This window comes from Vipera ursinii (genome assembly GCF_947247035.1).
Source record: "Vipera ursinii genome assembly, chromosome: 1".
Classification (NCBI taxonomy): Eukaryota; Metazoa; Chordata; class Lepidosauria; order Squamata; family Viperidae; genus Vipera; species Vipera ursinii.
This window is the reverse complement of record NC_139512.1, coordinates 183637731-183663635: the sequence shown is the minus strand read 5'-3', so window position 1 is coordinate 183663635 and position 25905 is coordinate 183637731. Positions and strand designations below refer to the sequence as shown.

Sequence of the window (25905 nt, the reverse complement as noted above, 5' to 3'; positions counted from 1 at the left end):
CTGCCTCGCCTTCCTTGCCCTGTGGCAATGGCACCTCTGCCCTGCCCCCTGCCCACCATCCCACCTGCCAGAGACCCCCTGGATCTCTCCCAACCCAGCCTGGCCCCCACAGGCGTCCCTCCCCACGAGCAACATCGAGGTGGCCACACCCACCCAGTCTGCTGTGACCATCAGAGCCATGCCCATCCAATGGGCCATGCCCACCCAATGGGCTACGCCCATCTGGCACCCAACGATACATAAGTGGGTTTGGGGTTGCAGTTTGGGCACTCGGTCTCTAAAAGGTTCGCCATCATTGCCTTAGTACATTTTCATTAAGTACTACATAAGGCAAAGGGCAGCAACTACTCTCATGCCAATAAACTGAATTGGCAATACATTCCAATTCAGATGTATACTACCTAACCCGTCCAGCTCAGCTTTTGAATAACCCTTTGAGAGCACAAACAAATCATAGGATTCAGTGAATTGAAGTTTTTGATTGAGGAAAAATATGCATGTTTTTAACAAGTTTGAAAAACTATTAGAATAAAAATAATTTTATTTTTAACTCTAATAAAATATAGAGTTGTGCTTACATAACACGATGTGCTAAAATAGAATGAACATATGTGTTATTTGTCAGCTAGTGCTTCTTTTATTTTAATTTGCCTGGAGTCTACCTTTTGCCAAATCACAGCTGCAAATTCCCTTATTGTAGTGATATTTCTACAAAGACCCAAAGAGGCTCCTGCACAGAGTACATTAAGCTGAAGAAATGAAAATGCTTGAATAAGCACATGTTTTTTAAAAGTTAAGTTTTATTAAACCTCATGAGGAACATGAGCTTGGTGTGACAAAGAAGCTACATGGCCTCTTTAAAAATAAATAAAAATAGTAAGATGCCACTTGATGCCTTTATTTGAGAGAAGATCCCATCATACAGCCCTGCCATTTATATAAAGTAAACATGCAAAGGACCAAACTTTATAGTTATGAAAGCTTGCTTTTCTATTTCCTTTAAAAATATTTGGAGTCCTTCAACTTTCCTTTAATAGAATCGGGCTATTTATCCCATTCAGCCCAACCTATTAAATTATCTAAATTACTCTAAATTAAGCAACCCTGACAGATGACTGTTTTCTGCTGATTGAATACACTTTCTGTATTCAATCAGAATCACCACCTTTCAGAGTAGTTGGCTCCGTGGTCAAACTCCTCATATTGTTAAGAAATATTTCCTTTCAATCAAGATCTGCTCTCCTACAAACTGGACTCAGTACTCAAGCTGGGGTTAATCAAGCAAAATAAACTGAACTGATTACATTCTATACACTGCACTTCTGTTAATGCACTTTAAAAATGCATGTGTTCTTTTTCAGATATGTACACTATTATAATTCAATATGCAATCAGCTAGTGTTTTAAGATCCTTTTCACAAATATGATTGTCAAGCACAATATTCCACATTACTTACCAATACTTAATATTTTTCTCTAATTTGAAAGGAATGCTTTTTGAGTATGAATATGATTTTCAAGCCAACTATGTATCTTCTTCATTGACATCCACTCAATTCACTGCTCAATTAGCTTGCTAAAAGAACTGCAGGTTCTTGTCAATTATTTTTGCTGATAAACATACAGTAGACCCACTATTTATTAAATAAGTTTTCTTATTAAAAATATAGATATGATTCTAATCCAAATCTTATTCTTGTTCCATCTTTGCTGTCTAGTAGTAATTACTGTGTTCAAGGGGCATGTACATCAATAACTCTTACATAATCTGACACAGAATCTTCCTAGATAATGTCAGAAGTCGGTAGTTCCTCAGATCCCCCTTTCCCCTGCGTTGCAATATGGAACTTCAGCCTTTCTTAAGAATAATTTTATTTTCATTTCAATAAATGAAGCAAGCCAATTATTTCTCAATTATTGCAATACATTCATGAAATCACCAAGAAAGGCTTAACTTCACATAATCTTCCATGATGTACACAACTGCATTTTCTAAACAGAAAGGGCCATCTACCAGCTTTAACTTTGACAGATAAAAATAAACTTCTTTCATTTGCCTAAATTTCCCAGGATCTCTATATAAAGATGGTGAGAAAACTAAGATTAATGAGTGTAGCAAGAATTCTGATTTGAGCTACTGAAAGCCCAGAAGGCCACAACATCAGAATGTGCAGACTGGGTAGGGTCACCAATGACTGTACTTTTACACAATATTTAACTTAAGTTCGAAAGCACGTAAAAATGCAAGTAGAAAAATAGGGACCACTCCGGTGGGAAGGTAACAGCGTTCCGTGCGCCTTTGGCGTCTAGTCATGCCGGCCACATGACCACGGAGATGTCCTCGGACAAGTGCTGGCTCTTCAGCTTTGAAACGGAGATGAGCACCGGCCCCTAGAGTTGGAAACGACTAGCACGCATGTGCGGGGGAACCTTTACCTTTACCTTTTATGTGAAAAAATGTTTATATCAGATCTGAAAATCTGATGTTGGTGAGATGTTGTTGAACAATCAACAACTTATAGAGCATGCTAGTTAGAACCTGCATGGATTACATTTTGTTAAATTAAATTATGAGCTTTGATAGAATTTTTAAATGCCCTTATCACTGCTTGATATCATAGCACTCTTCATATTCTTGAAAGACCATCTCACACAACAAGATGAAAACTCTTATTGTCCAGGATGATAATTTATATGTTAGAAACATTAGGAACAATTTTATAACAGTAAGATCTGTTTTGACAGCAATCAGTTTTAAAATTGAACAGTAAATCAGGAAGAACAATGAAACACTCTCCTCTAAATGTTCCCATGTACATACCTGCCCATTCTTGGCATAGCAAACAGAATTAGACTGAGTATATTTAACAGCAATAGTGGCAACAATGAGATCTCTGATAGCTGAATCAGGCAACTGAAACAAAGAAGAGATTATTACAAAGGCATCTTGGGTCTCTAAAGGGAAATGAAAACACCACCTTGCTACCGATAGTTCTCGACTTACAATTAGTCAGTTAACAACTTTTCAAAGTTACAATGGCCTTGGAAAGATGATTTATTAAGGCCATGAAGCACTTCTAGCTATGAAAAAAATTTGTTCCCCCCCATCCGCATCCCGGAACTGCATTTCAGGTGCTTAGCAACCAACTCCCATTTACAACTAGTTGCCATGCCAAGCACCCCATGATCATGTGATCACCTAATCTTCTCTGCCAGCTTTCTCAGAAAATCAAAAGTAAGTAGGAGGAAAGGTTGCCAAGTGGAGGGGAGCTGAAATTCTTTGGCAGGTGGCAGAAATAGCTAAAATCCTTCAGCAGGCAGCTTTCATTCTGTCCATTTAATGACCAGAAGATCACTTAACAACTGGGAGCACCAGGATTGCAGTCATTAAGGAAGCAGTCACATGAATATCTTGCTTAATGACTGTTTCACAACCAGTATTCTGGTCCCAATTGTGGTTGTAAATCAAAAACTGTCAAAATCAGGAATTCTTGAAGAAGTAACATGCTGACCTGGTTTCTGGTATTCTTTCCAACTCCTTAATAATAGCTCTTCTCTGGTCACAGGAAGGGGAAGGAAGTTTAAAATGGAAGACTCAGCACTATTATGAATATCAGCAACATTCTAAGTCACCTAGGATTACACTAATTTTTCTTTTCCCATCTTTTTTGTCTTCAGTCCCAGCTGGACCCACACCATTTTCAAATTTAGCCTTTTTTTTGTTGGTTTCTCTGCACACCAAATGAGGTCCCATTCTGTTTATTTTTCAGAGAGTTATCCTGCTGATGGATAGATCAGTTAGTTATTCTGCTAATAGGCAATTAATTAGGGGCTGTTCTGACCCCTAACTTTGAACTGTATCATTCATCAGCATGCCCAAATTATATTGTTCCAAATACACAAAGTTGGATGGTTGAATTACAATAAAAATGTTTTTTAATGGAAGGGAATTTCTTAAAATATCAGTTATGAATTCCAGTTTAAAAAGCTTACCAATCAATATCTCTTTGTTTGATGTCTATCACACAAATCATCCAGGTCATGGTTGTCCCAAAGGTATTTTTTCTAAAAGACAACTGGACTTTCTTGGTTTTTTCCTTGAAAACATTTCGCTTCTCATCCAAGAAAGGTTCTTCAAGGAAAAACCCAAGAAAGTCCAATTGCCTTTTGGAAAAGCACCACTGGGGCTTTTTATTTGTTATATGTTTCAGCAACACAGTTTTCATCTCCTGCATAACCACACTATTTCCTAATATTCATTGTCTGCATGCCATGTATTTTAGTCACATAGAGCAGCAAAGGTGTGATCAAGTGATTCTGTTGAATGCTACCTGGATTTAAACATCTGATGTAGCTCCACAAGTGACTAGACCCTCTGTTTGCAGATAATCCCAGTTCAAACCTGGTGTCTCAAATCATGGCTACCAAAGAAATTCTAAAAAAATATTTTGAATAAAATTTGCCAGTATTGAGCAGCAAGGTTGCTTCCTAGCCATAATCAGTGTTAAAGGTTTTGCTGTTCTTTGAGCCATCTTGCCTTACCCAGCCAACCCAAAGTTGCTGTTATTGCAACTGGACCTTGATCACCAGAGAAGGCAAAATTTGAGACTCAAAAGGGGCAAAAATAAGGAGTGTTGACTTTTAGAAGTTGTTTTAGACATCTAGTTTGTGTCAGAAAGAGTAAACTGTTTCACAAATCATTCTCATAGCTAATGGTCTGTGTCAATGGCAGAGAAGATTCTCCACCTATGATCAATAGTAGGAAATCATTAGGATAGTTTTTGACTATTCTAAAGCAAGAAGAAAGTGTCCCAAAACAGCAGCATAAAGACTAAACCAAACTTACCATAAACCCTTTCCCCTTTCCTAATCGAGATTAATAAAGCAGAAAATCCAAAACATTTTTTCAGTAACTACTTCTTGAACCTGCCACATCTGTAGTAGCAACAGATTTGTCAGTGTGTGTTCTAGAGCAGACATGTCAAACAAAACGGCCCAGGGGCCGGATCCGGCCCGCGAAGTGGTTTCATGTGGCCCGCGAAGCCATCCTGGAAACAGTGAGGGAACGGCCCCCACTGCCTTAGCCCTGGCCCAGAGACCCTCCTTCTGCCAGAGACCCTCAGATCTGTCCCACTCCTGCCCAGGCCCCCATAGGTACCCTTGATGCGAACGATGTAGAGCTGGCGATGCCCACCCAGTAGGCCATATGCACTCTAGCCACGCCCACCCTGGCCATACCCACCCAGCCCCTTGAGGGCAACTGCAATGCTGATGCGGCCCTCAATGAAATTGACTTTGACACCCCTGTTCTAGAGAGATATTAGAGCAAATTCTGCTAGCTACATTCTTCTGGGGGTGGTTCTTTAAAGAAAAAAACTCCCTCTCTTGTAATTGAAATCCAGTTCAAACATGAATTGAATTTCTATCTAATATTTCCAATCTTCTGTTCTTCTCCATGCTTTCTGTCTATACAGAACTTGCACAAATGGAGCAATTTTCACCATCTGGTTCATAAGCAATCTTACCCAGGGTTTTCAAAAGTGATTGTTAACAGCCCTGTTGATAGAGATCCTTTTAACAGCAGAAACAATAGGACTAAGCATTACTATTGGAACTAATCCCATTTTCATTCAAGATGACATACCAATTAAATATCTAACTTGCAGATAGCCTTGATGTCAAAACATGCTTTTTCCTACTTACATTTTTATTTTTAGTAACAATGTTTTTGAATAGTGATTGATCAATCACACCGTCATTCCTCTTCTGCATTAAATGCAATCCAAAGAGAGTACGGATTTCATTTTGCTCTGGTTCAAAAGTTGGATCCATCTAAAATCAGAAAAAGATTTCACATCCTTGACTCATTATTTGGTATCAATTATTATTTATTTACCATTATTTACCATATATGTGTGTGTGTGTATGTATATGTATATGTACCGTATTTTCCGGCGTATAAGACGACTGGGCGTATAAGACGACCCCCGACTTTTGAGAAGATTTTCATGGGTTAAAAAGTCATCTTATATGCTGGAAACCTTATACCATTTCAGATAAATGACTGTCCAGTCTCTTCTTAAAAATTCCAGTGCTGGAGCATTCACCACTTCTGGAGGCAGGTTGTTCCACTGGTTAATTGTCCTCACTGTCAGGAAGTTTCTCCTTAGTTCCAGGTTGCTTCTCTCTTTGGTTAGTTTCCATCCGTTGCTTCTTCTCCAGCCTTGTGGTGCTTTGGAAAATAGCTTGACTCCCTCTTCCTTGGGGCAGCCCCTGAGATATTGGAACATGGCTATGTGGACTTCAACTCCCAGAATTCCTGGCTGGCTCAGAAATTCTGGGAGTTGAAGTCCACGATCCATAAAAGAACCAAGGTTGCCTACTCCTTGACTAGACATACCCAATTCCAGCAACTGTTCTTTGTATGTTTTATCCTCTGGCTAAATCCGGCTGCAACACAAGCCTGATTCAGCCCCGTCTGATGCAGATGGTGCAAAGCAACCCTTTTAAAGCCCAAAGGGGCTTTTCCTTCCACCCACCCTTTGGAATACACACAAGAGCTGCGTTCACACGATGCGCTCTTCCAGGCCAGACTCTGCAAACGGCATGCCAGAAACCGCAACCACCGTGGGAACTCCGAGTCCCTGCCTTTCGGCAGCCTGCACGGCCGAGCACGATTCAGCTTTGAGAGTGCATTTGCAGATGGAGCAGCCGCCGCATCTGGAGCCAAGCCCCGCCTGGGAGGCGGTCGGCCAGGCGGGCGCGGAAGACGCGCTGGAGAGCTGGGCTTGGGGCAGCCATGCCGGGGCCGGCTGGCGAGGGCCGCTGCGTGGTCTGCGGGCGAGAGGGGCACCAGGCCGCCAAGTACCGCTGTCCGGGCTGCCGAGAGATAGTGGGTAGCAGGGTGCACTCTGCTTATGCTCAAGATGCCGCTTGGGCGAGAGGGAGGGGCTTCCTGCCGCTCCCGGGGTCTGGTGATTGCAAGGGGGAGGGGAAGGAGCTTAGAGGCTCTTGGGGGTGGGAAGGAAGGGTCATGTTGGAGGGGGGACTGGACTAAGGAGGCTTGAAGTTGCTTTGCAAGAATGGGGGGGCTCGATTCATTTATGTACCTATATTTTCCGGCTTATAATACGACTGGGCGTATAAGACGACCCCCGACTTTTGGGTTAAAAATCGTCTTTTAGATAGATAGATAGATAGATAGATAGATAGATAGATAGATAGATAGATGATAGTAAAGGTAAAGGTTCCCCTGCAGTCTGGACCCTCAACTGACAAAATTTAGACTGTTCCCACAAAACTAGACAAGACACTCAGACACTCTATTTAAATGTGAAATGATGATAAAGGTAAAGGTAAAGGTTCCCCCGCACATGTGTGCTAGTCGTTTCCGACTCTAGGGGCCAGTGCTCATCTCCGTTTCAAAGCCGAAGAGCCAGCGCTTGTCCGAGGACGTCTCCGTGGTCATGTGGCCGGCATGACTAGACGCCAAAGGCGCATGGAACGCTGTTACCTTCCCACCGTAGTGGTCCCTATTTTTCTACTTGCATTTTTACGTGCTTTCGAACTGCTAGGTGGGCAGAAGCTGGGACGAGTAACAGGCGCTCACTCTGTTACGTGGCACTTGGAATTTGATCCGCCAAACTGCCGACATTCTGATCGACAAGCTCAACATCTTAACCCACTGAGCCACCACATCCCATATATATATAGGTTTTTTTTATGCACCCTGTTGATCCAAATATGGGGAGAAGGAATCATATCTCCTCCCCTGGTCTCTTCCCTCCCTGATATAGCTGACAAAGTGAGAAAGAGCCTGTGGCCTAGAGGTTAACACAGCTGCCTAACGTGCAAGCAGCCCAGGTTCAAATCTCAGAAGGGTGAGGATAGCTGATGAGAGCAAAGCAACTTGAAATAGCTATACAAGTCTCCCTTTAATTCTTTGTTAGCAATCCAAATTATCTGTGTGTGTGTGTGTGTGTGTGTGTGTGTGTGTGTGTGTGTACACTAGTTGTTAGTTGCGAAGTCGTGTCTGACCCATTGTGACCCCATGGACAAGGTTCCTCCAGGCCTTCCTGTCCTCTACCATCTTCTGGAGTCTGTTTAAACTCATGCCTACTGCTTCAGTGACTCCATCCAGCCACCTCATTCTCTGTCGTCCCATTCTTCTATTGCCCTCAATCTTTCCCAGCATTAGGCTCTTCTCCAATGAGTCCTTCCTTTTCATTAGGTGGAGTTTCAACTTCAGGATCTGGCCTTCCAAAAAGCAGTGTGATATGTGGATAATACAGTATATTAAGATGAAACCATAATAAAATCACAATATGGAGCCATAGAATTGCAATGGGATGGATGTTATAATTTGATTATCTAAACAAGCTAACCATCTAACTGAGGGGTGTCAAACTGCCGGCCCATGGGCTGCTTTCATCATACTGAAGCCGCGCCCACCCCATTGCCGGCAATGCATAAAGAGTCCTGATACATCGCAACACGTCACGTGACAAGGTGAGTTTGACACCATGCTTCTGATGTGGCTGTAGTGAGATCATCCCAGGTGCCTTGAAATTTCCTGAGGGTACATTCATGAACTATATGTGTTATAGTTTCTTCAGGTGCACCAGTTGCATTCCCAGCTCTCGGCCATTCCCCATTTAGAGTTTTGCCTTAGTTCTGGCATGTTCTGTCCTGCTTCTATTCAGGTGGCTCCATATTTTTCAGGGCAATTGCATTCCTGGAAGTGGTTTTGTTAGATCTGTGTGATCTGTTTGGTTATGCTTATTAAAAGTAGCCCATCTTAATTGCCATTCTTCATCTAAATTATAAGACTGTGGTATGTTATTCCAAATTGGTTTCCTATACTTAATCCTGGTGAGAGGTAGAGAGTCTAATATTTTATGTATTGGAATATCTTTGTGCAGTAGCAATATCATAGCCAATGAGGTTTAGTATCAGTGAGAGAGTTATTGAAATATCTAACTCCCATTATTTCAAATAGTTAAAAGATGGCCAAGTAATGGTGGTCCTTACAATAACAAGATACAGTTCAAAATACTGTGGTGGCATTTGTTTGGTATTCAAGATGTTCAGAATTGCAACCTTCTGCTCATTAATATTTCCTTGTAACTCTAAACTTCTCTAACTAGAAAAGAAACCACATGAACACACAAGGAATCCTTTTGAGTAAAGGTGAGTTGGACTGCTCTGCTCAGAATTCGCAATATTGGGAAGATGTATATATGTAACAACTGTAGCTATACTTTATTCTTTTGAGAGCAATTACTCACTTGGAAACCAAACTCACTTGGTCAACCCCAAACTGTTAAATTTCTAATCACCAGGATTAACTTTTTATTACTGTTTCATTCAAAAACTTCAAGAATGAATCTTAAAATATATTTATTACATATCAAGCACATTCTTATTTCATTATTAAATGTTATAATAATAATAAACACATGAAACAACATCTGCTTATTCCCAGGTCCTTGGGAAGGGCCCCATAGGTAGATAAAAATGTCAAATGCAGTCTAAACATTTGACTGTGTGACTAACCATAACTTTTTAAAGCTGTGTGCTACATAACTTCCAATGACTTTGGGTGGCTCACAGCGAACGAAGAAATTACAATAAAATAGAGTAAAAGATAAAAAAAATGGCAAAGTCCACTGACCAATCAGAATAACACAAGGAATCTCATCTCTGTCACCAAAGGTCTGGGTGAAGAGTCAGGTCTCCACAGCTCTTCCAAATAACAGCAGTGGGACTCATCTAGATCTTAGCGGTGTACCTTATTCCAAAAAGCAGGCGCTGCTAAAAGTTTCATGCTGATCTGCAAGAGTGATGAGCAGCTTTTTTTTTTGTTTCTGGGCTCCAACTGGACCTCAGAATGAATGAGGCTGAAATTTTCAGCCTCAATTTTTTGTTTATGCAAAAGCTTAAAGCACCTATTTTGCCCTTTAAACGCACCAAAAGGAAAGGGAAAAATAAAAAGGAAAAGTTTGCCAGCTGCAGTCAGAGGAGGGGCAATTCAGATTTGCCAAAAGGCGTGAAACTCAACTATGGGGACAGAGAGGAGGCTAGAGACATGGGGTTTTACAGAGTGAGGTACTAGGAGAAGGAACATGCAGCCAAGAGATGATCAATCAGGACTGATAGCCATTCAAATGTACTATACTAACAATAAAAAAATTTGAAGCTCTAATAGAAAAACCATTGCAAGCAGTTTAAAGAGGTTTAAGAAAGAGAGTTCATATCTTTTTATCTTAGTTTGTACGAAAACGTTTAGAACAGGCAAATCAAGAAATCAGATTTTAGACTGGGAAGCACAATGGAAATAGACAGATTTAAATCAATTATACTCAAGAATAAAACACTGACCTGGAGTACACAGTAATTGCCTTTTTTTTTTTGGGATAGAATTTTGAGGGCTTCTTCATCAAAGCCTGGAGCCACAATCCCATCAGACACCTACACAAATAAAGGTTAAACCATCACGTGGGACAAGAAACAGCAGAAACAGCAATATTTGTATACACTACAAAGGAGCAACCAGAATTATACTAATTAAGGAGAAACTCAAAAGAACCAGTAAGGACTGAATTTGGAGGGAGAGAATAGAGAAAAATCAGAGGAGGAGAAATAGAATGAAGAATTTGGAGGTTTGACTGACTGGTACTCTGAACATTTTGTCAGGCAACATTTTACTTAAATGTATGGCACAAATTTACTTCATCACAATAGTTTGAACAGTGGAGGCAACCAGATTTGCAAAATAGAGGTGTGTGTGTGTGTGTGTGTGTGTGTTCAGTAGCTATACTCCATGCAAAGCCATTCCTTTGCTGCTGGCTGTGGACCCAAAGTCCTATCTTGGTATACACTGTGGGGCTTCTCACAACCTAGAAGTTCTGTGAGCACTGAGAAGCCTTTGGGCTGGCTGTAGATTTCTTGCCTTCTAAGTAGATTTCTTGCCTTCTAAGCGTGCTATACAATTCCCTGCAGTCTGCACTGGAGTCATGCAACCAGAAAGAGCCTAATATGCTCCCTCAACCCATACTGGAATTGCCTACTCTGGAAGCCCTTAACCAGCAATGCACAAGTCAACTCTTCTCAGCATTTTGTGGGTTTCTTTTCACTTTCATAAAGTCCTTTTTCAATTCCATCTTTGAAAGCACTACTTTCCCAATTTCCTCTTTGTTATAAATACTATCAATCATCTAATGCAGGAGCACATAATTACTGTGGCTAGGAGCATTATTAGAGCAACAGGGTATGTAGCCATGATGTTCTGATCTCATGCAAGTTTACAACTTGTGTATTGGTTGTTGGGGGGGGGATGGACAAAAATAGCCTTATTTAAGGGACGGGGGGGGAGAGAAAATCAATCTCTTAAATGTTTCACAAAGGTTAAGACACCCTTTTGACCCATGAAGTCTCCCAACTATCCCCGAATGCATTGTCATTATTTATTTTATTAATTACAAGGTGACTCTGGGCAGTCATACATTGATAAGAGTTATTTTCAACTGCAATTATGACTGCAGGAGAAAATGCCAGTTACTGACCTCCCTGGAAATGATCTTAGCTGTAGGAACATCACAGATATCAGATAAAGCAATGAAATCTCCAAAAGATGACATCCTATCAGCACCTGGAAAAAAGTAATGTTTCCAAACTGAGAAACTCTCATTGAGTAAGACCCATGTTTTATATATAGAAGAAAAAACACAGCAACTGGATGGAACCCGGCCAGGCTGGATCCATTCATTGTAGAGCTTTAAAATAAGTAGATGCTGTTTCTCTATTTGCTGCTTGACGAATCAGGTATCTTTCAACTACTTCATAGCAACTGGCATTGATAAAGTAACTGAACAGGATGAGGTTGTCAGTCATTTCTATAAGTCAGATGTGAGAAAATGCCAAGTAAGCCTTAAACAGTTTGGCCATCATTATACAGACAGGAAGAGCAGTAATTATAACCAGAATGTTAAATGAAAACATGGTCCTGTTTTGAGACCCCACTGACCTCTTGCTCTGGCATATGCGGCTGCCAAGGGTGTTAGAGTTGGGTACAAGTCACGCACCATGCAGACCTCAGCTTCTTCCTCAGTGAGGGGCACACCAACAGCGGCACCTAGTAAGTGAAAGACAGTAAGAGCCACTTTTCAGAAGTCTGAAAGTGACTTCTCAAGTTACAAAACTATAACGTTATTTCACATGTTGTCCTGAGGCCCATAATGATTGTTTCTATTCCACTTATGTAATGCATATCATTATTTTTCATAACATTATACACAACTTGGTTAGAAAGTCAATTTCTTTAGCTAAAACCCTGATATGTTTTTTACAGGACCATCTCAGAAATGGAGCATCTCTTAAAATGTGTGCCAACATGCTCTCTGAAGAAAATACACCAGTAAGCAACCAGACAAGAACTTGGAAATTCAGTACTACCTGCTGGACTGACGTGCTTGAATGAAGTGGCCGCGGAAATCCCCAATGCTTGCTTCAGCTCCCTGACCAACTGCCAGGCATTCAGAGCATCACACAGATTTATAAACCCTGGGGAACCATTCAGAACTGTGAAGAGATGAAAAGGCTCACTCAGCTATAAAAGCCATTCTTGCAAGAAGGCACAACAAGCTCGTGTACACTACATCTGCCATCAATCCAGGTCAGAACACTGTTGTGAACAGCTATAAACTCAAACTATCTGAAAATCCCTTTATGGATCTTAGCTCAAGAAGCATATTGTAAAAAAGAAGTGGTAATAAAGATAAATGGTTGACATATCAGGACTTATTGGACATTTATCAAAGGGAATTTAAAATCAAATTGAAAGAACAATTATAGCAGAAGGATATACAGGTAGTCCTTGACTTACAACCACAAGAGCCCAGAATTTATGCTAAGTGAGGAATTTGTTAAGTGAGTTTTCTCTCATTTTTACAACTTTTCTTGCCACATTTGTTAAATGAATCACTGCAGTTGTTAAATTAGTAACACAGTTGTTAAATGAATCTGGCTTCCCCATTGTTTGTCAGAAGGTTGCAAAAAGTGATCACATGACCTTGGGACACAGCAACAGGCATAAATATGAACCACTTGTCAAGCATCCAAATGCAAATCACAAGACCATGGGGATGCTGCAAAGGTCATAAGTGTGAAAGATGGTCGTAAGTCACTTTTTCAGTTCCAATATTAACTTTGAATGGTCACTAAACGAATTGTAGTAAGCCGAGGATTACCTGCAGTTGTCAATGGTTCTCCCATTTACAGTTATCTGAAAGATTTAAAATGGATAGAAAGACTTACAGTGTAAAGCAAAGTAAATCAGAATTTGAAATATAATTGAGTACTGTTGATGAATATGTAATTGCTAAAATGTACAAGCTTTTGTTAAAATTTGAAACACAGAGAGAACAGGATGATACAGAAGATATAATAAAGTGGACTATCAATTTTGGTTATAATATATAAATGGATCAATAGGAGAGGATGTGGTTAAAAGAGATTTTTTTTATAAAAGCATGTATCATTGCCACACGATGCCAGATAAATTTTTTAGAATGTATAAAGATACTTCAAATGTATTTTGAAATGTGAACAACATGAAGATACATTTTATCACTCCTGGTGTAAAAAACTAAAGAAAATTAGATTCGAACATATACTTTGATAGAATTTTAAAAATTAATATTCTGCTGAAGCCAGAACTATTCTTTGTAGGATTAATACATAGCCATGTATTGGAAGATTATTTCAGTAGTATTATTTCAGTAGTACTGTATACAGAGATGGAAAGATTCCACACTGTCCACTATGGAGGAATGATTGGTGAAATTGACAGATTTTGCTGAAATGGATAAATTAATTTCTTTGATTAGAGAAAAGACAATATCTGTATTTAATACTGACTGAAAGCCTCTTATGGACTTTGCATAAAAATAAAATATGAACTTTTGACTTATGGTTTTGATGATTAAACAGGATAGATTATTGAAAGAACAGCAATACTATGTAACTTTAGCGAAAGAAGTCAAAGTATATTTGTACTTATAACTGCAGTGAAGAATATTGGAAACCACTTTATATTTTTCTTTCAACTTTTTTCTTTTCTTGTTTTTGGTTTCTCTTTGCTGTCTTTCTTTTTTCTTTCTTACTTGATGTTAGCTTTTAGTTGATGTTAGCTTTTATTTTCTTTTTAATTTTTTTACTAAAATTACATTAAAAAAAGAATACAGGTTCTCCACATAAGCTCCATATATTAATCCTACTGGCTATAAGTTAGTGATTGTTCTTACTTCTGCTTAGCTAAGTTATGTCAACTAACTGATTAAGCTCATTTTTTTATCTTTACAGAAGGTATCCAACATAAAAAGGAACCAGCAGAAATGTGGAGAACTTTTTCTGCCCTCTTGAGACACTCTATGACAGACATGTCAAACTTGCGACGTCATGTAATGTATCGGCACAGTTTTGCCATTGCCAGCAATGGGCTGGGTGCGGCTTACGTGTGACGCATCTGGCCCACGGGCCGGCAGTTTGACACCCCTGCTCTATGACATCTTCTAGATGCCTGAAGAAATTACTCTTATCCCCGTACAGTTTTCTAAAGAGGAATAGGAATTGTGTTTAGCTTGTTTCAAGTTAAGGCAATTACACATTAGCTTGGGAATATTACCAGCATAAGTAGAACAGTGCTCCCAAGTTATGTTCCCATTAGCCTCTTTACTCATTCAGCAACAAACTGCAGAATAGGATTATTTAGCTAACAAACATACAGTATAATTCAAATGCAGATATCTCTCTTAGGATTGAAATTTGAAAGTTACTATCTGAGGGGATGGTGAAAGAAAAAAAGAGGTAGGGATGAGAATAACGGTAGAGCTACAGTAATATCATTAGAGTTCAAAAACGTATATGAACAGTTGGGTATGGAAAAAGAGCTAAATGTTAAATGTATCTATAAATTTATTCTATATTATATGAGGATTGAAGTTTTATTGATTTAAAATACTTCTAGGTAAAACTAAGATTTAAAAGTACATATATAAACTTTACATTCCAGAGTTCCAAGAAGCTTTTTTCCCAATGTTCTGATCAGAGAAGAAAAATACAAGTGAAATCTAAATCTAATTATCAAGTTTTTTACAGCAGCTGACAATAAGCAATACCATTTTCATACATAATTCAGAAGCAGAAGAGTTAAACCTAGAGACACTTATTGGAAAAAAAGTATTTCAGTAAACTTGAATCTGAATCTGTGTCTAGCCAGTCATAGTCCAACATTAGCAACTAGATTGTGTTGTCTTTACTGGTACAAAGAACTGAGAATCAGATTTTAGAATCAGCTCTAATCCTGCCACCAACAACATATTTGCTTTTATTAAACAGAATAACAACAGTATAACAAAATAACTGAATTGGAAGGGACCTTGGAGGTCTTCTAGTCCAACCCCTGTTCAAGCAGGAAACCCTATACCATTTTAGATAAATTGTTGTCCAATCCCTTCTTAAAAACCTCCAATGTTAGAGCTTCCACCATTTCTGGAGGCAAGTTGTTCCACTACTAAATTGTTTGTCAGGAAATTTCTCCTTAGTTCTAGGTTGCTTCTCCCCTTGATTAGTTTCTGTCCATTGCTTCTTGTCTTGCTTTCAGGTGGCCTATCCTATGCCAGTGCATCTGATTTCTGTTTCCTATGTGAAAACCTCTGCATTTGCCTCTCTTAAATCTCATTTTCTTACTTCATTTTTCTAACTTCTCAAGATTACTTGAATTTCATTTTTTCTTTTAGGGCACTAGTTATCCCAATTAATTTTGGGTCATCTGCAAATCTGATAAAACTTCTCTCGATGTCCTCATCCATGTTGTTAATAATTGTCAAAGGGCACAGAATCCAAGACTGAACTTTGTGGCTCTGCATTTGACATTTCACATTAGCTTGACAAATAAGCATTTTTGAGTACAATTTTCTACTCGGCTATGTACACATCTGCAATCTAGCACACATTTCACATTTCAGAATACCATGGAGAATTCTGTCAGATGCTTTGCTTTCATAACCACATTGTTTTGAAGGTGCTTACAGGCTGAGTTCTTTATGATTTGCTCTAAAAATTTCCTGGTTACCGAGGTCAGACTGGCTTTTAGCTCCTGGAATTCTTCTTTCCCCTGCCCTTTTGAAAATGGGTGTCTTCTGGGCATTTGTTCTGTTCTTCACATAACAAAACTTTAGCCAGATCATCAATATAGCAGTTACTCATCAGGTGCTGGAGATATAAACTCAAAACATAGGTAGTTTTAAGCTTAAGCTATTAGGAAATGAAAATAATGGGTTTGACCTACCTGATAAAATTAGTTATGACTACAGCAACATAATATTTTTGAACAATATTGCTATTTATTAATGATCCTGCTGGAGTGCCTTCAGAGTGGATTTTGAGTGCCTCCTACCTGAGAGAGGAAGTTGAGGCCTTGAAGTATAGAGTTGAGCAGGAATCTGATGGGGATTCATGCCATATCTCAGTGGAAGTTGAGATACTCCTTTGCTGTACTCTTTCCTAAAGTAGTCAGAAATTGCTGTATCATATTGAGCAGTGTGAGTAAAGGCCTACAAAAGTGTGAGAGAGATGCAGCTGTCATGAAAGTAGTTTAAAAACTATGAAAATATGAAAATTCTCCATATAACAGGCACATTATATAGGTGGTCATAAGTACACTTTACCTTTAAAGCCAACTGACGCCGAGTTTCCAAAGTGGTATCATTATCAGAGAAGCTTTTCATTTCTTTTGCTGTATTAGTATAATCTCCAGGATCACAAACAACTGTCACCCGGGCATGATTCTTTGCTGCAGCTCTCAGTAAAGCAACACCTCCTGTGGTAAAAATGGAAGCACAGAAAACATCATATTCAGCATTTATTATATAGAACTCACTACCTTTCACATCTACAATTTATAGCTCAAGTACAGATAGTCCTCAACTTCTGACCATGACTGGATCAGAATCTCAGACATTGTGGGAAGCAGTTAAGTGACACGTGATTGCTTCACTCAACAACTGCAATCCGAGCTCTCCCAGTTGCAGTATTAAGCAATTGCACAGGTTGCTAAGCTGAGCTCCAAGGGAAGAGCTCTCTGCCTGCTCTACCATGGTTGGGAGGGTCGGATCCTCTCCCCACCTCAATATGCTAGGTCCACTTACCTTTGCCTTTTTCTGCAGGCAAGCCCCATTCTCACAATCTTGGAAGGCTTCTTTTATGAATGTGTGTTTTGGATAGGGTACCTTCCAAACTATCAGGAGGATGATCACATTTACTAGTGTTCTGAGCCTAGGAAGTCTAGAAAATTAGCAAACACGATCATTCTAAAGGCTAGAAATCCTCCTAGTCTTCAGAATGGTGGTGTTCACTACCTTTCTAGTCTTTCCAATGGCTAGAAAGCTAGAAAATGTCATCTTTCTGAAGTCTACAAATCTTTGTAGCCTTGAGAGCAGCGTTCACTGGAAAGATGGCTAGAAAGTTTCAGAGGGGCTGAACTCTCCTGTCTGTGTGGAAGAGAATGCCTTCACAGTGCTGCAAAAACGGGACTCAGATTTTCAGGTTTCAAGCCCCTGTTTTGCAGCTCAATAGAGGGGTCAAGCAGTTCTCTTGGCAGGTGGCAGTGGCTTGCAACCTTCTCTGCCAGTTTCCTCATTGATTTTCTAGGGAAGCCAGCAGAGAAGTTTGCAAATGGTAATTACATGATCACGGGGCACTTGGCAAACAGTCATAAGTGCAAACAGGTTATGAAACACCAAAATGTGGCCATGTGATTGTGGAGTGGCTGGTATGATATTTTAAGATGGCCAGAAGTGTTTTACAGACCATAAAGCACCCTCTCTTGAGACTGATGTAACTTTGAACAGTCCTTAAACACAAAGCTACGACTACCTGTATTGCAGTCAGCCTCCCAGTAATTCAAAAGTCTGCATTACTAGTAGAACCCACACAAATATTTCTGCAACCATTTCTGAATTGTCTTCTCAAAATAATGCTAATAACTTTTGTAAAAAGTCTACCATAAATATTTGTTTCATGGTTTCCAGAGGAATCATTTTGTCTGAATTATACTTTCATGGGGATCAAGGAATTCTGCCTTCCCCTAAGAGTGAGCAACATTTCAAAAGCAAACCATGCCAACACCAGAGCATCCTGACTAAGATGCAGCTATGGTCATCATAGATGTCCCAGGAAGAGTGACAAAACAGAAAGAAAGCCAACAGCTAAGCTACGACACTGGAAATGTGTCAAGCCATTAGACATGCCACCTGGTCTGTGAGGACCTGAAAAAGAATACAAGCCTGGCAGGGCCAACTGATCCATGGCTGAGTCTAGGAAACAAGAAAAAGAACTATAAAGATGTGTTTGAATCCCTTTCTGGCAAACTGAAGCACAAGGAAGAAAAGTTGTGACTGCCTCCTTTCTCTAAGGAAGAAAAAATGTGCCTCCCACTAAAATGTTCATCAATGTTTGTGCAATACTATAAAATCATGCTTAAATATTCTTTCATTAAATTTCTGATTTGCAAAAAATGTGCACATATAACGGTGGGGGGGGGGAATTACCTACACATTAACTTCCACTTGTAGTCTATGCACATATACCAATCACAAGCTGACTATTTCAGTGGAACTGAGGCCTAAACATGTCAATAAGAGGAAAATGAAGAGAGGACAGAATACTGTTGGAACACAAATATCACTCATTGATATCTGAACCATGTTATTATGGGAACTGTGTAAACTGCGTTATTATACAGGAAACATACAAATGAATACTTAGTCTCAGAAAACTCAGACTTCGGAAAGAAGACTTCAGACAAACTCAATTCTGTCAACGTAAGCAACTATTTCAAAAAGTACCCCTTTAAAAACAAATCAATCTCACAAAATCTGATCCAATGAAAACAGTGATTCATGACATTGATATCAAGTAATCTGCCTCAATCAAAAGTCTTCACAGGCATTTTAATTCTATTAAATGCAAATCACAGCAATGCATATATTTATTTTTTTATTTAATATATCTCCATACTACAATAAGTTAACAAGCAAACAGGGGTGCACTAACTGCAGTTTGTCAAAGCAAACTGGCAAGAAAATTCCTGAAGGTATTTTCCTCTAATTTAACTGCATGCACTTGGCTAACCTGATAAGGGAACAAAAACAAACAAAATCCTTCTACTAGTGGAACCTGAAATAACAACTGTGAAGATATGGGAATCTGTTGTCATGCCTACAGTACTTGTGGCACAGATCTGTTCCTGCAGGAAACAATCTGGCATACATTTGTAGCATGTGCAAGCTTGTAGAAGTTACTGAAAAAGTCAAAGGATTGACTCTCTCAACTGATGAGAGAGGATTTACCAGATCAAAGAAAGACGAAAACAATTCTCTATGATACCCAAGCAAAGGATTAAAACTGTAAACCAAAATTGAGATATAAAAATATTTTGCACCACTGGAGTTCATATTGTTGCCGCAATACTTTACTATCAGCATATATTTGAAAAAGATACAAAATAGTAATGATTCTAATTTCCATAATATACTTTGGAAGACAAACTGCAATACAGTTAGGGAAAAATATTTGATCCCCTGCTGATTTAGTACATTTGCCCACTGACAAAGAAATCAGTCTATAATGTTAATGGTAGGTTTATTTTAACAGTGAGACAGAATAACAACAACAAAAATCCAGAAAAATGCATTTCAAAAAAATTGTAAATTGATCTGCATTTTAATGAGTGAAATAAGTATTTGACCCCTTCGGAAAACATGACTTAGTATTTGGTGGCATAACCTTTGTTGGCAATCACAGAGGTCAGACCTTTCTTATAGTTAGCTACCAGGTTTGCACACATCTCAGGAGGGATTTTGTCCCAGCTCCTTCAGAACTCTGGGATATAATCTGTCAGGGTCGGATAAGTGTTCTCTTTCCATTTTCTTGCTTATATTTTTGTTTCTAATTTGTCTTTTGCAGTAGTTTCTTTGGTATGTTGGGCGAGTTTCTTTTTGTGTGATGCTGCTTGGCGATAAGTCCTGTAGCCCATTCCAGTCTTGTGTAGGTCTGATCAATTGTGCTTCTGATCAATTGATTGATTGCTAGTTACCTGTATAAAAGATGTCTGGGAGCCAGAAATCTGGCTGATTGATAGAGGATCAAATTCTTATTTCACTCATTAAAATTGAAATCAATTTATACTTTTTTTTAAATGTTTTTTCTGGATTTTTTTGTTGTTATTCTGTCTCTCACTGTTAAAATAAACCTACCATTAAAATTATAGACTGATCATTTCTTTGTCAGTGGGAGAACTGACAAATTCAGCTAGGCATCAAATAAGTTTTCCCCTCGCTGTATATGGTTCTTTTAGGAAAGTTGCTGATAACTTTCTCTTTCATAAGATGGAAGAAGCCAGAAGAGGTTTAGCTACCCTTCACTTCTTACTGACCATTAGGAAAGTACCAGGAAGAAGAATATCATGTAATGCTTAGTTCTTGATTTCAAGGAGAACAATAAACATGTATCCTGGATATTAACAAAGTGAATTCCAAGAATAATAAGTAGGCAGGAGAAGTTGATAAAGAGAGGAGCTGAATATGGCAAAATGTTGTCAAGTATGGAAGAAATGTTAGCACTTTTTAACTTCATTTTTGTTCACTTCTATCCATTTCACCAGGGAAAGAATAAGGTGCAATAATAGGACTGACATATAACTACTCTCTCTCTTGACTCTGAATGAATTTAAAACTCCTATGTTCAAATGGAGAAAAAGAGACCAAGAAAGCTAATGAGGACACACTGGAGGAACCTTGAGAAGAGATGGCCAAGGAGGGACATGACGGTGCTCTTCAAATACTGGATGATCAAGACTAAAATTCTGCTCCGCAATGCAGGATGCAAAATTATGGACTTAAGTTCCAAGAAGAAAGATTCCAGTTAAATGCTAGAAAACAATTATAACAGCAAAAGTTGTTCAATAGCAGAACTATTTTACCTTAATGAAACCACATATTGGGGATGCTCTGATCTGAGCAGAGCATTAATGAGCAGAGGCTAGGACTCAGTGGCCTACATGGCCTTTAACTTAATAATTCCAAATCTTTCCTTAGCAGAGTATCATGCAACAAAAATGGGAAGGTCAATGGGAGAAAGTATATATGAACACAATATGTGAAGACTACTTTCACTTAAGAGGTGATGGTATCAACAAAGTAGTGACTCAAAGCAAAATATGTTTATAATACATAGTCCATACTGACTTACCAATATCAATCTGTTCAACAGCTTCTTGTATAGTAACATTTGGGGAGGCCACCGTTTTGACAAACGGGTATAGATTGCAAACTACAATTCTAAAAAAAGAAGCATGGAAGCATTTAACTTTAAATTAAATTCAAAAGACACAAGTGTCATTTGCATGACTCTCTGCCAACAAAATATTTTTTTATCTTGTCTCAATGTAATGCAACTGTTATTTTATCCCTGCTGTGGCCCATGAAGAATCTTATGCTAGTTAGTCTTTCCTGAATCATCACCTGAAAATTGCTTTCAGGCAGTTTGACACTGGTGCTCTGGTGATGGGGATCTTCCTAGTTTCTATCAAGTTTGGCTAAAGGAAGAGCACTACAATAAATCAAGGTAAGAGCACATTTCTGTGAGCATGGCTTTCCTGCTGACTAATGCATGCTGCTAACATTATTACATCCTTCAGATTTCACTAATGGGAAGTTTTGGAACTTGTCTACATCATACCAACAGACTGCCTCCATTATATGCTGTTTCTAGAATGTTTGCCAGCTAGGGAAAAATAAATAAAGAAGGAATAGTCCCAATAACAATAATTTATCAGATACAGTGCACTTCCAAAGAAGATGCTATTCATACACCATATTGAAAAGCATTTTGAGCCTTTTGGCTGGAAATGAATTTGACTTTGAATATTGAAAAAAGTTTTTCAGAATATTGAAAATATTGAAAGGTTAGAAAAGCAACTTTTACTTTCACCATGACTGCCTTCAGTTATAAGTCTCCACACTCCTGGCCTTCTGGAAGAATCTCAAAACTGGGCTCTGCATATTATGTTGGGGGTAGCTGACCAGGTAGAGAAGATCCCTAGCCTCAAAACTGGGCTCTGCATATTATGTTGGGGGTAGCTGACCAGGTAGAGAAGATCCCTAGCCTAAGGCTACCCATCACCTTGTTTTTTTAGCTTTTCTATTTAACTCTACTAATTTTAATTGCATTCTTTACCTTTTTTACTTTTTATTATACCGAAAACTACCCAGAATTGCTGTATTAGTGAGATGGGTGCATAAACATTTAATAAATAAAAAAACAAGCATTCTATTTGCATATCTTTCTGGAACATTTGTCACTCCAATACTAAATTCACCATGTATTAAGTTTTCTTTCAATATTTGATTAAAGAAAGGGGCAAAAGTTATGCAGTGGCAGACTAAGAAGAGTAGGAGACCCCAAATCTCAGCATCAAAGACTGGCCCTGACACTTTGGCCTCTCACGTCTGAGGTTGACTTACATGTTGAAATTCAAATAAAGTTAAGTAAATCTTAAAAGGGCATATTTGCCATTGCTTCAAAGTAAATGATGAGAAGTCAAGATTTGTCCATTTGTTGCACAATTACACATCCCTCCCCCCTTTCACAAAAAAGGCATCAATTCTGAAAATGTGCACTCACAGAGACGGGGGGCTACTTTATAGTGAAAAACAAACTTTAATTTCTATGCAAGTTAACTTCCATCAATTGATATGAATTGACTTCATAATTTCCAGCTTCTGCCAACCTAGCAGTTTGAAAGCACGTAATAGTGCAAGTAGAAAAATAGGGACCACTACGGTGGGAAGGTAACAGCGTTCCGTGAGCCTTTGGCGTCTAGTCATGCCGGCCACATGACCACGGAGACGTCCTCAGACAAGCGCTGGCTCTTCAGCTTTGAAACGGAGATGAGCACCGGCCCCTAGAGTTGGAAACGACTAGCACAAATGTGCCGGGGAACCTTTACCTTTTTAACCACCCTTTTTACCTTACAAGGCTGAAATCCAGTTTCTCCATGTCAGCTTTATCTTGTGGAATGTCACGAGCCAGGATGCCTAGTTTTTGTGTGAGGAAAAGGAGAGGCTGAGAAAATGTAAAAGACAGTCCAGTCCCTTCAAGCCCTTGCTAAAGATTGCCAATGGCAAATAGCAGTGGGACCTATACTAAGAAAATCATATGAAAACCTTTGGTGTATGAAGAAAAAAAAGTACCATTACATTCTCTTGTAATGGTTTTACTCTTGAAAGTAAGCTGGCTTTTCTTTTAACCCTAATCATCCCAATATTGCTTTGAAACAAGCCAAGAAGTTGTAAATATATTAAAAATGTTACCTGAGAAACAGTATCTGCAACGCACACTATTTTAAATTATTCTATAGATTTATTTTCAGCCTTTGATGTGTGAAACAAGGTATCAGAGATAAAATGCCTTCTCCTGTCTCGCATATCTACCATGCTGAAAAATGCATTCATATGGAAGAATCCTTTATGACAAGTTCCCAGCTTGCAGTCTGGATGCAACTGGGACACGAGTTAGCTGTCTGAATAACAGCAGTTTTAGATGGCTATTTTTGAAATGCCCTGGACTTCAATCCTGAATCCCTTCATCATTCCTTTTTTTATTTAAATGATGACATGCTAAAGGCAACAGGCTGAGGAAGGCTGCTATAGATTAACTGAAACTCCAATCAATCCATCTTTTTTGCAGCTCCATGCAAATTACAGTATCAATTTTATGTAAGAGAATCTGTTTTTTGTTATTAGCTGTTCTAGGACCCTAATAAAGTACTAATTCACTCACAACAGAGTAACATACCTGCATGCACTGCAGGATGAAGAGTTTTCACACGTCCTCCAAGCATTTCTGGAAAGCCAGTAAGATCGGAAACATCTCTGTTCCAAAAACAAATGAGGAATCAGAAACTTTATGTAGCACCTACATCATTCATATAACAAAAGGGTTAGCATCTAAGCTTCAGTTTTGCTGCCTTTTTAGACTGCTGTTTTATTATTTACAAGAATACATTAAGTCGTGCATCAAAAGCAAAATGTCTGCTCTATGAAATAAAGAATGGTGGATACCATTTACTTGTGTCAACTTATTTCATGTCAAATTGGGATTCTTGGGGAAAAATGGAGGGGTTAATACTTTTGGTCACGTTGGAACCACCTCGGAACATTTTGTACTATGTTCTATGTTTTCCTTCAGATTGTAGCTTGGTATAAATTTTATTGATTTGCTCCACAGGTTGTTCCACTGGTGTCAGGATCCACCCCAATCCACGTCTTAGGAAAACAAAAACTCTTGGGAGTCAGTTCTAGTACAAAAGGAACTTTTACTAGGACATGCTTGGTTGTGGAAATACAAGACAGGACTTAGTATTGTTTTACAAATTGAAACTTTATAAAGGGTTCCCGGTTCAACCCCCCTTCCCTCAACCCCATTTGGTCAGCCCCCATCATTTTACTTCGTGTCATCCCTTTCGTGGGAAAAAAGGAACTTCGAATCTTTATGGTTATTGCCTTCTTCCTCTACAGATTTAAATGAAGACACAGGCCAGATGCCTTCTTCTCTAACCCTCACTTTTGTTCCCCCAGTTCAAAAGGTTTCCCTTGGTCTTTGAAATAACCTAAGGCAGGCTGAATCCACATGCGCTCCTCCTTCCTCAGGAGATGGCAGAATCCATGGGGGGGATAATGTTTTAAACATACATTTATGAATGTGATATAAATGGATTCTGACAACTGGGTTTTTTCTTTGAAATTTTGCATCTATTTTATCAATTTTTATTGTTTGTAAATGCAGCCTAATAAATTATTTTGGTTCTGTATAAATATTTCAAATTCTGCCATTTTTCTTAGGGTCTCTCCTCCTCCAGCAAGATTGCTTAATATTTTTTTAGCTATTTGGAAATACATTAACCATGACAGATTCCTTCCTTTACTAAGCAATTATTGCTGTGTCTTTAGTCTATTACATGGGTCTATATAGCATATTAGCATATGTAATCAGATTTTTTAAATAATTTATAATTTTCTTAACTAACAATTAACAATTAATGAAATATTCATATTTATATCCTCCCCCAGGAAGGATATAAGCTACTTTACTTCTTGTCATTGGTACATTTGGCAAAGTCAGGTACCTGCCTGTTTCCTAACAGGCAGGCACCTGACTTTACCAAATGTACCAGTGACAGAAGTAAAGTAGCTCAGACTTTCCCAAAGAAAAAAAGGCATGTGTTGGTGATTGGAGATTCACTATTTAAAGGAACAGAGACAACAATCTGTAGACTAGACAAATTCTTAAGGGAAATGTGTTGTCTTCCTTTTTTTTTAATTGAAAAGTTTCACAATACATTTTTGAATACAAAAAACCCCCCTCCTCCCCCTCCCCTCCCCTCCCCCCTCTCCAACTTCCCAGAGCTGAATACAGGGTATAAAAATACAAACAAACATAATCTAAAATATGCTAACAACAATAAAACATTAAATTCTATTGCACTTTAACTCGCCATCGTCAAAATATTAATAAAAACTACTAACTAGTTATACATCATATAGATCCACTACTTATTCAAATGCTAAATGAAACTTTTTAGTCCCATATTTATTCTGAATATAATCAATCCATCTCCTCCATTCCACAATGTATCTCTGTTGCGATTGGTCTTTCAAATACGCTAAAATCTTTGCCATCTCCGCCAAGTTAGAAACTTTTAAAGTCCACTCTTCTATAGTCGGCAGTTCTTCCTTCTTCCAATATTGCGCTACTAAAAGTCTTGTTGCCGTAATTAAATTCAAC

The 25905-nt window shown here is 38.7% G+C and overlaps 1 protein-coding gene across 2 annotated transcripts in view; it reads right to left on the bottom strand.

Moving 5' to 3' along the window:
* ATIC (5-aminoimidazole-4-carboxamide ribonucleotide formyltransferase/IMP cyclohydrolase) overlaps positions 1–25905 on the bottom strand; it is a 61730-nt gene that overhangs the window by 21264 nt on the left and 14561 nt on the right. For both annotated transcript variants that reach the window (XM_083374473.1, XM_083374474.1), the window contains exons 3-13: positions 23917–23993; positions 23090–23156; positions 21310–21398; positions 16728–16879; positions 16457–16613; positions 12454–12579; positions 12026–12133; positions 11565–11650; positions 10381–10470; positions 5704–5832; positions 2822–2914 (exon numbers count right to left, since the gene is read on the bottom strand). In XM_083374473.1, the coding sequence (XP_083230599.1) occupies positions 2822–2914; positions 5704–5832; positions 10381–10470; positions 11565–11650; positions 12026–12133; positions 12454–12579; positions 16457–16613; positions 16728–16879; positions 21310–21398; positions 23090–23156; positions 23917–23993 (1174 nt within the window). The remainder of the gene's footprint in view (positions 1–2821; positions 2915–5703; positions 5833–10380; positions 10471–11564; positions 11651–12025; positions 12134–12453; positions 12580–16456; positions 16614–16727; positions 16880–21309; positions 21399–23089; positions 23157–23916; positions 23994–25905) is intronic.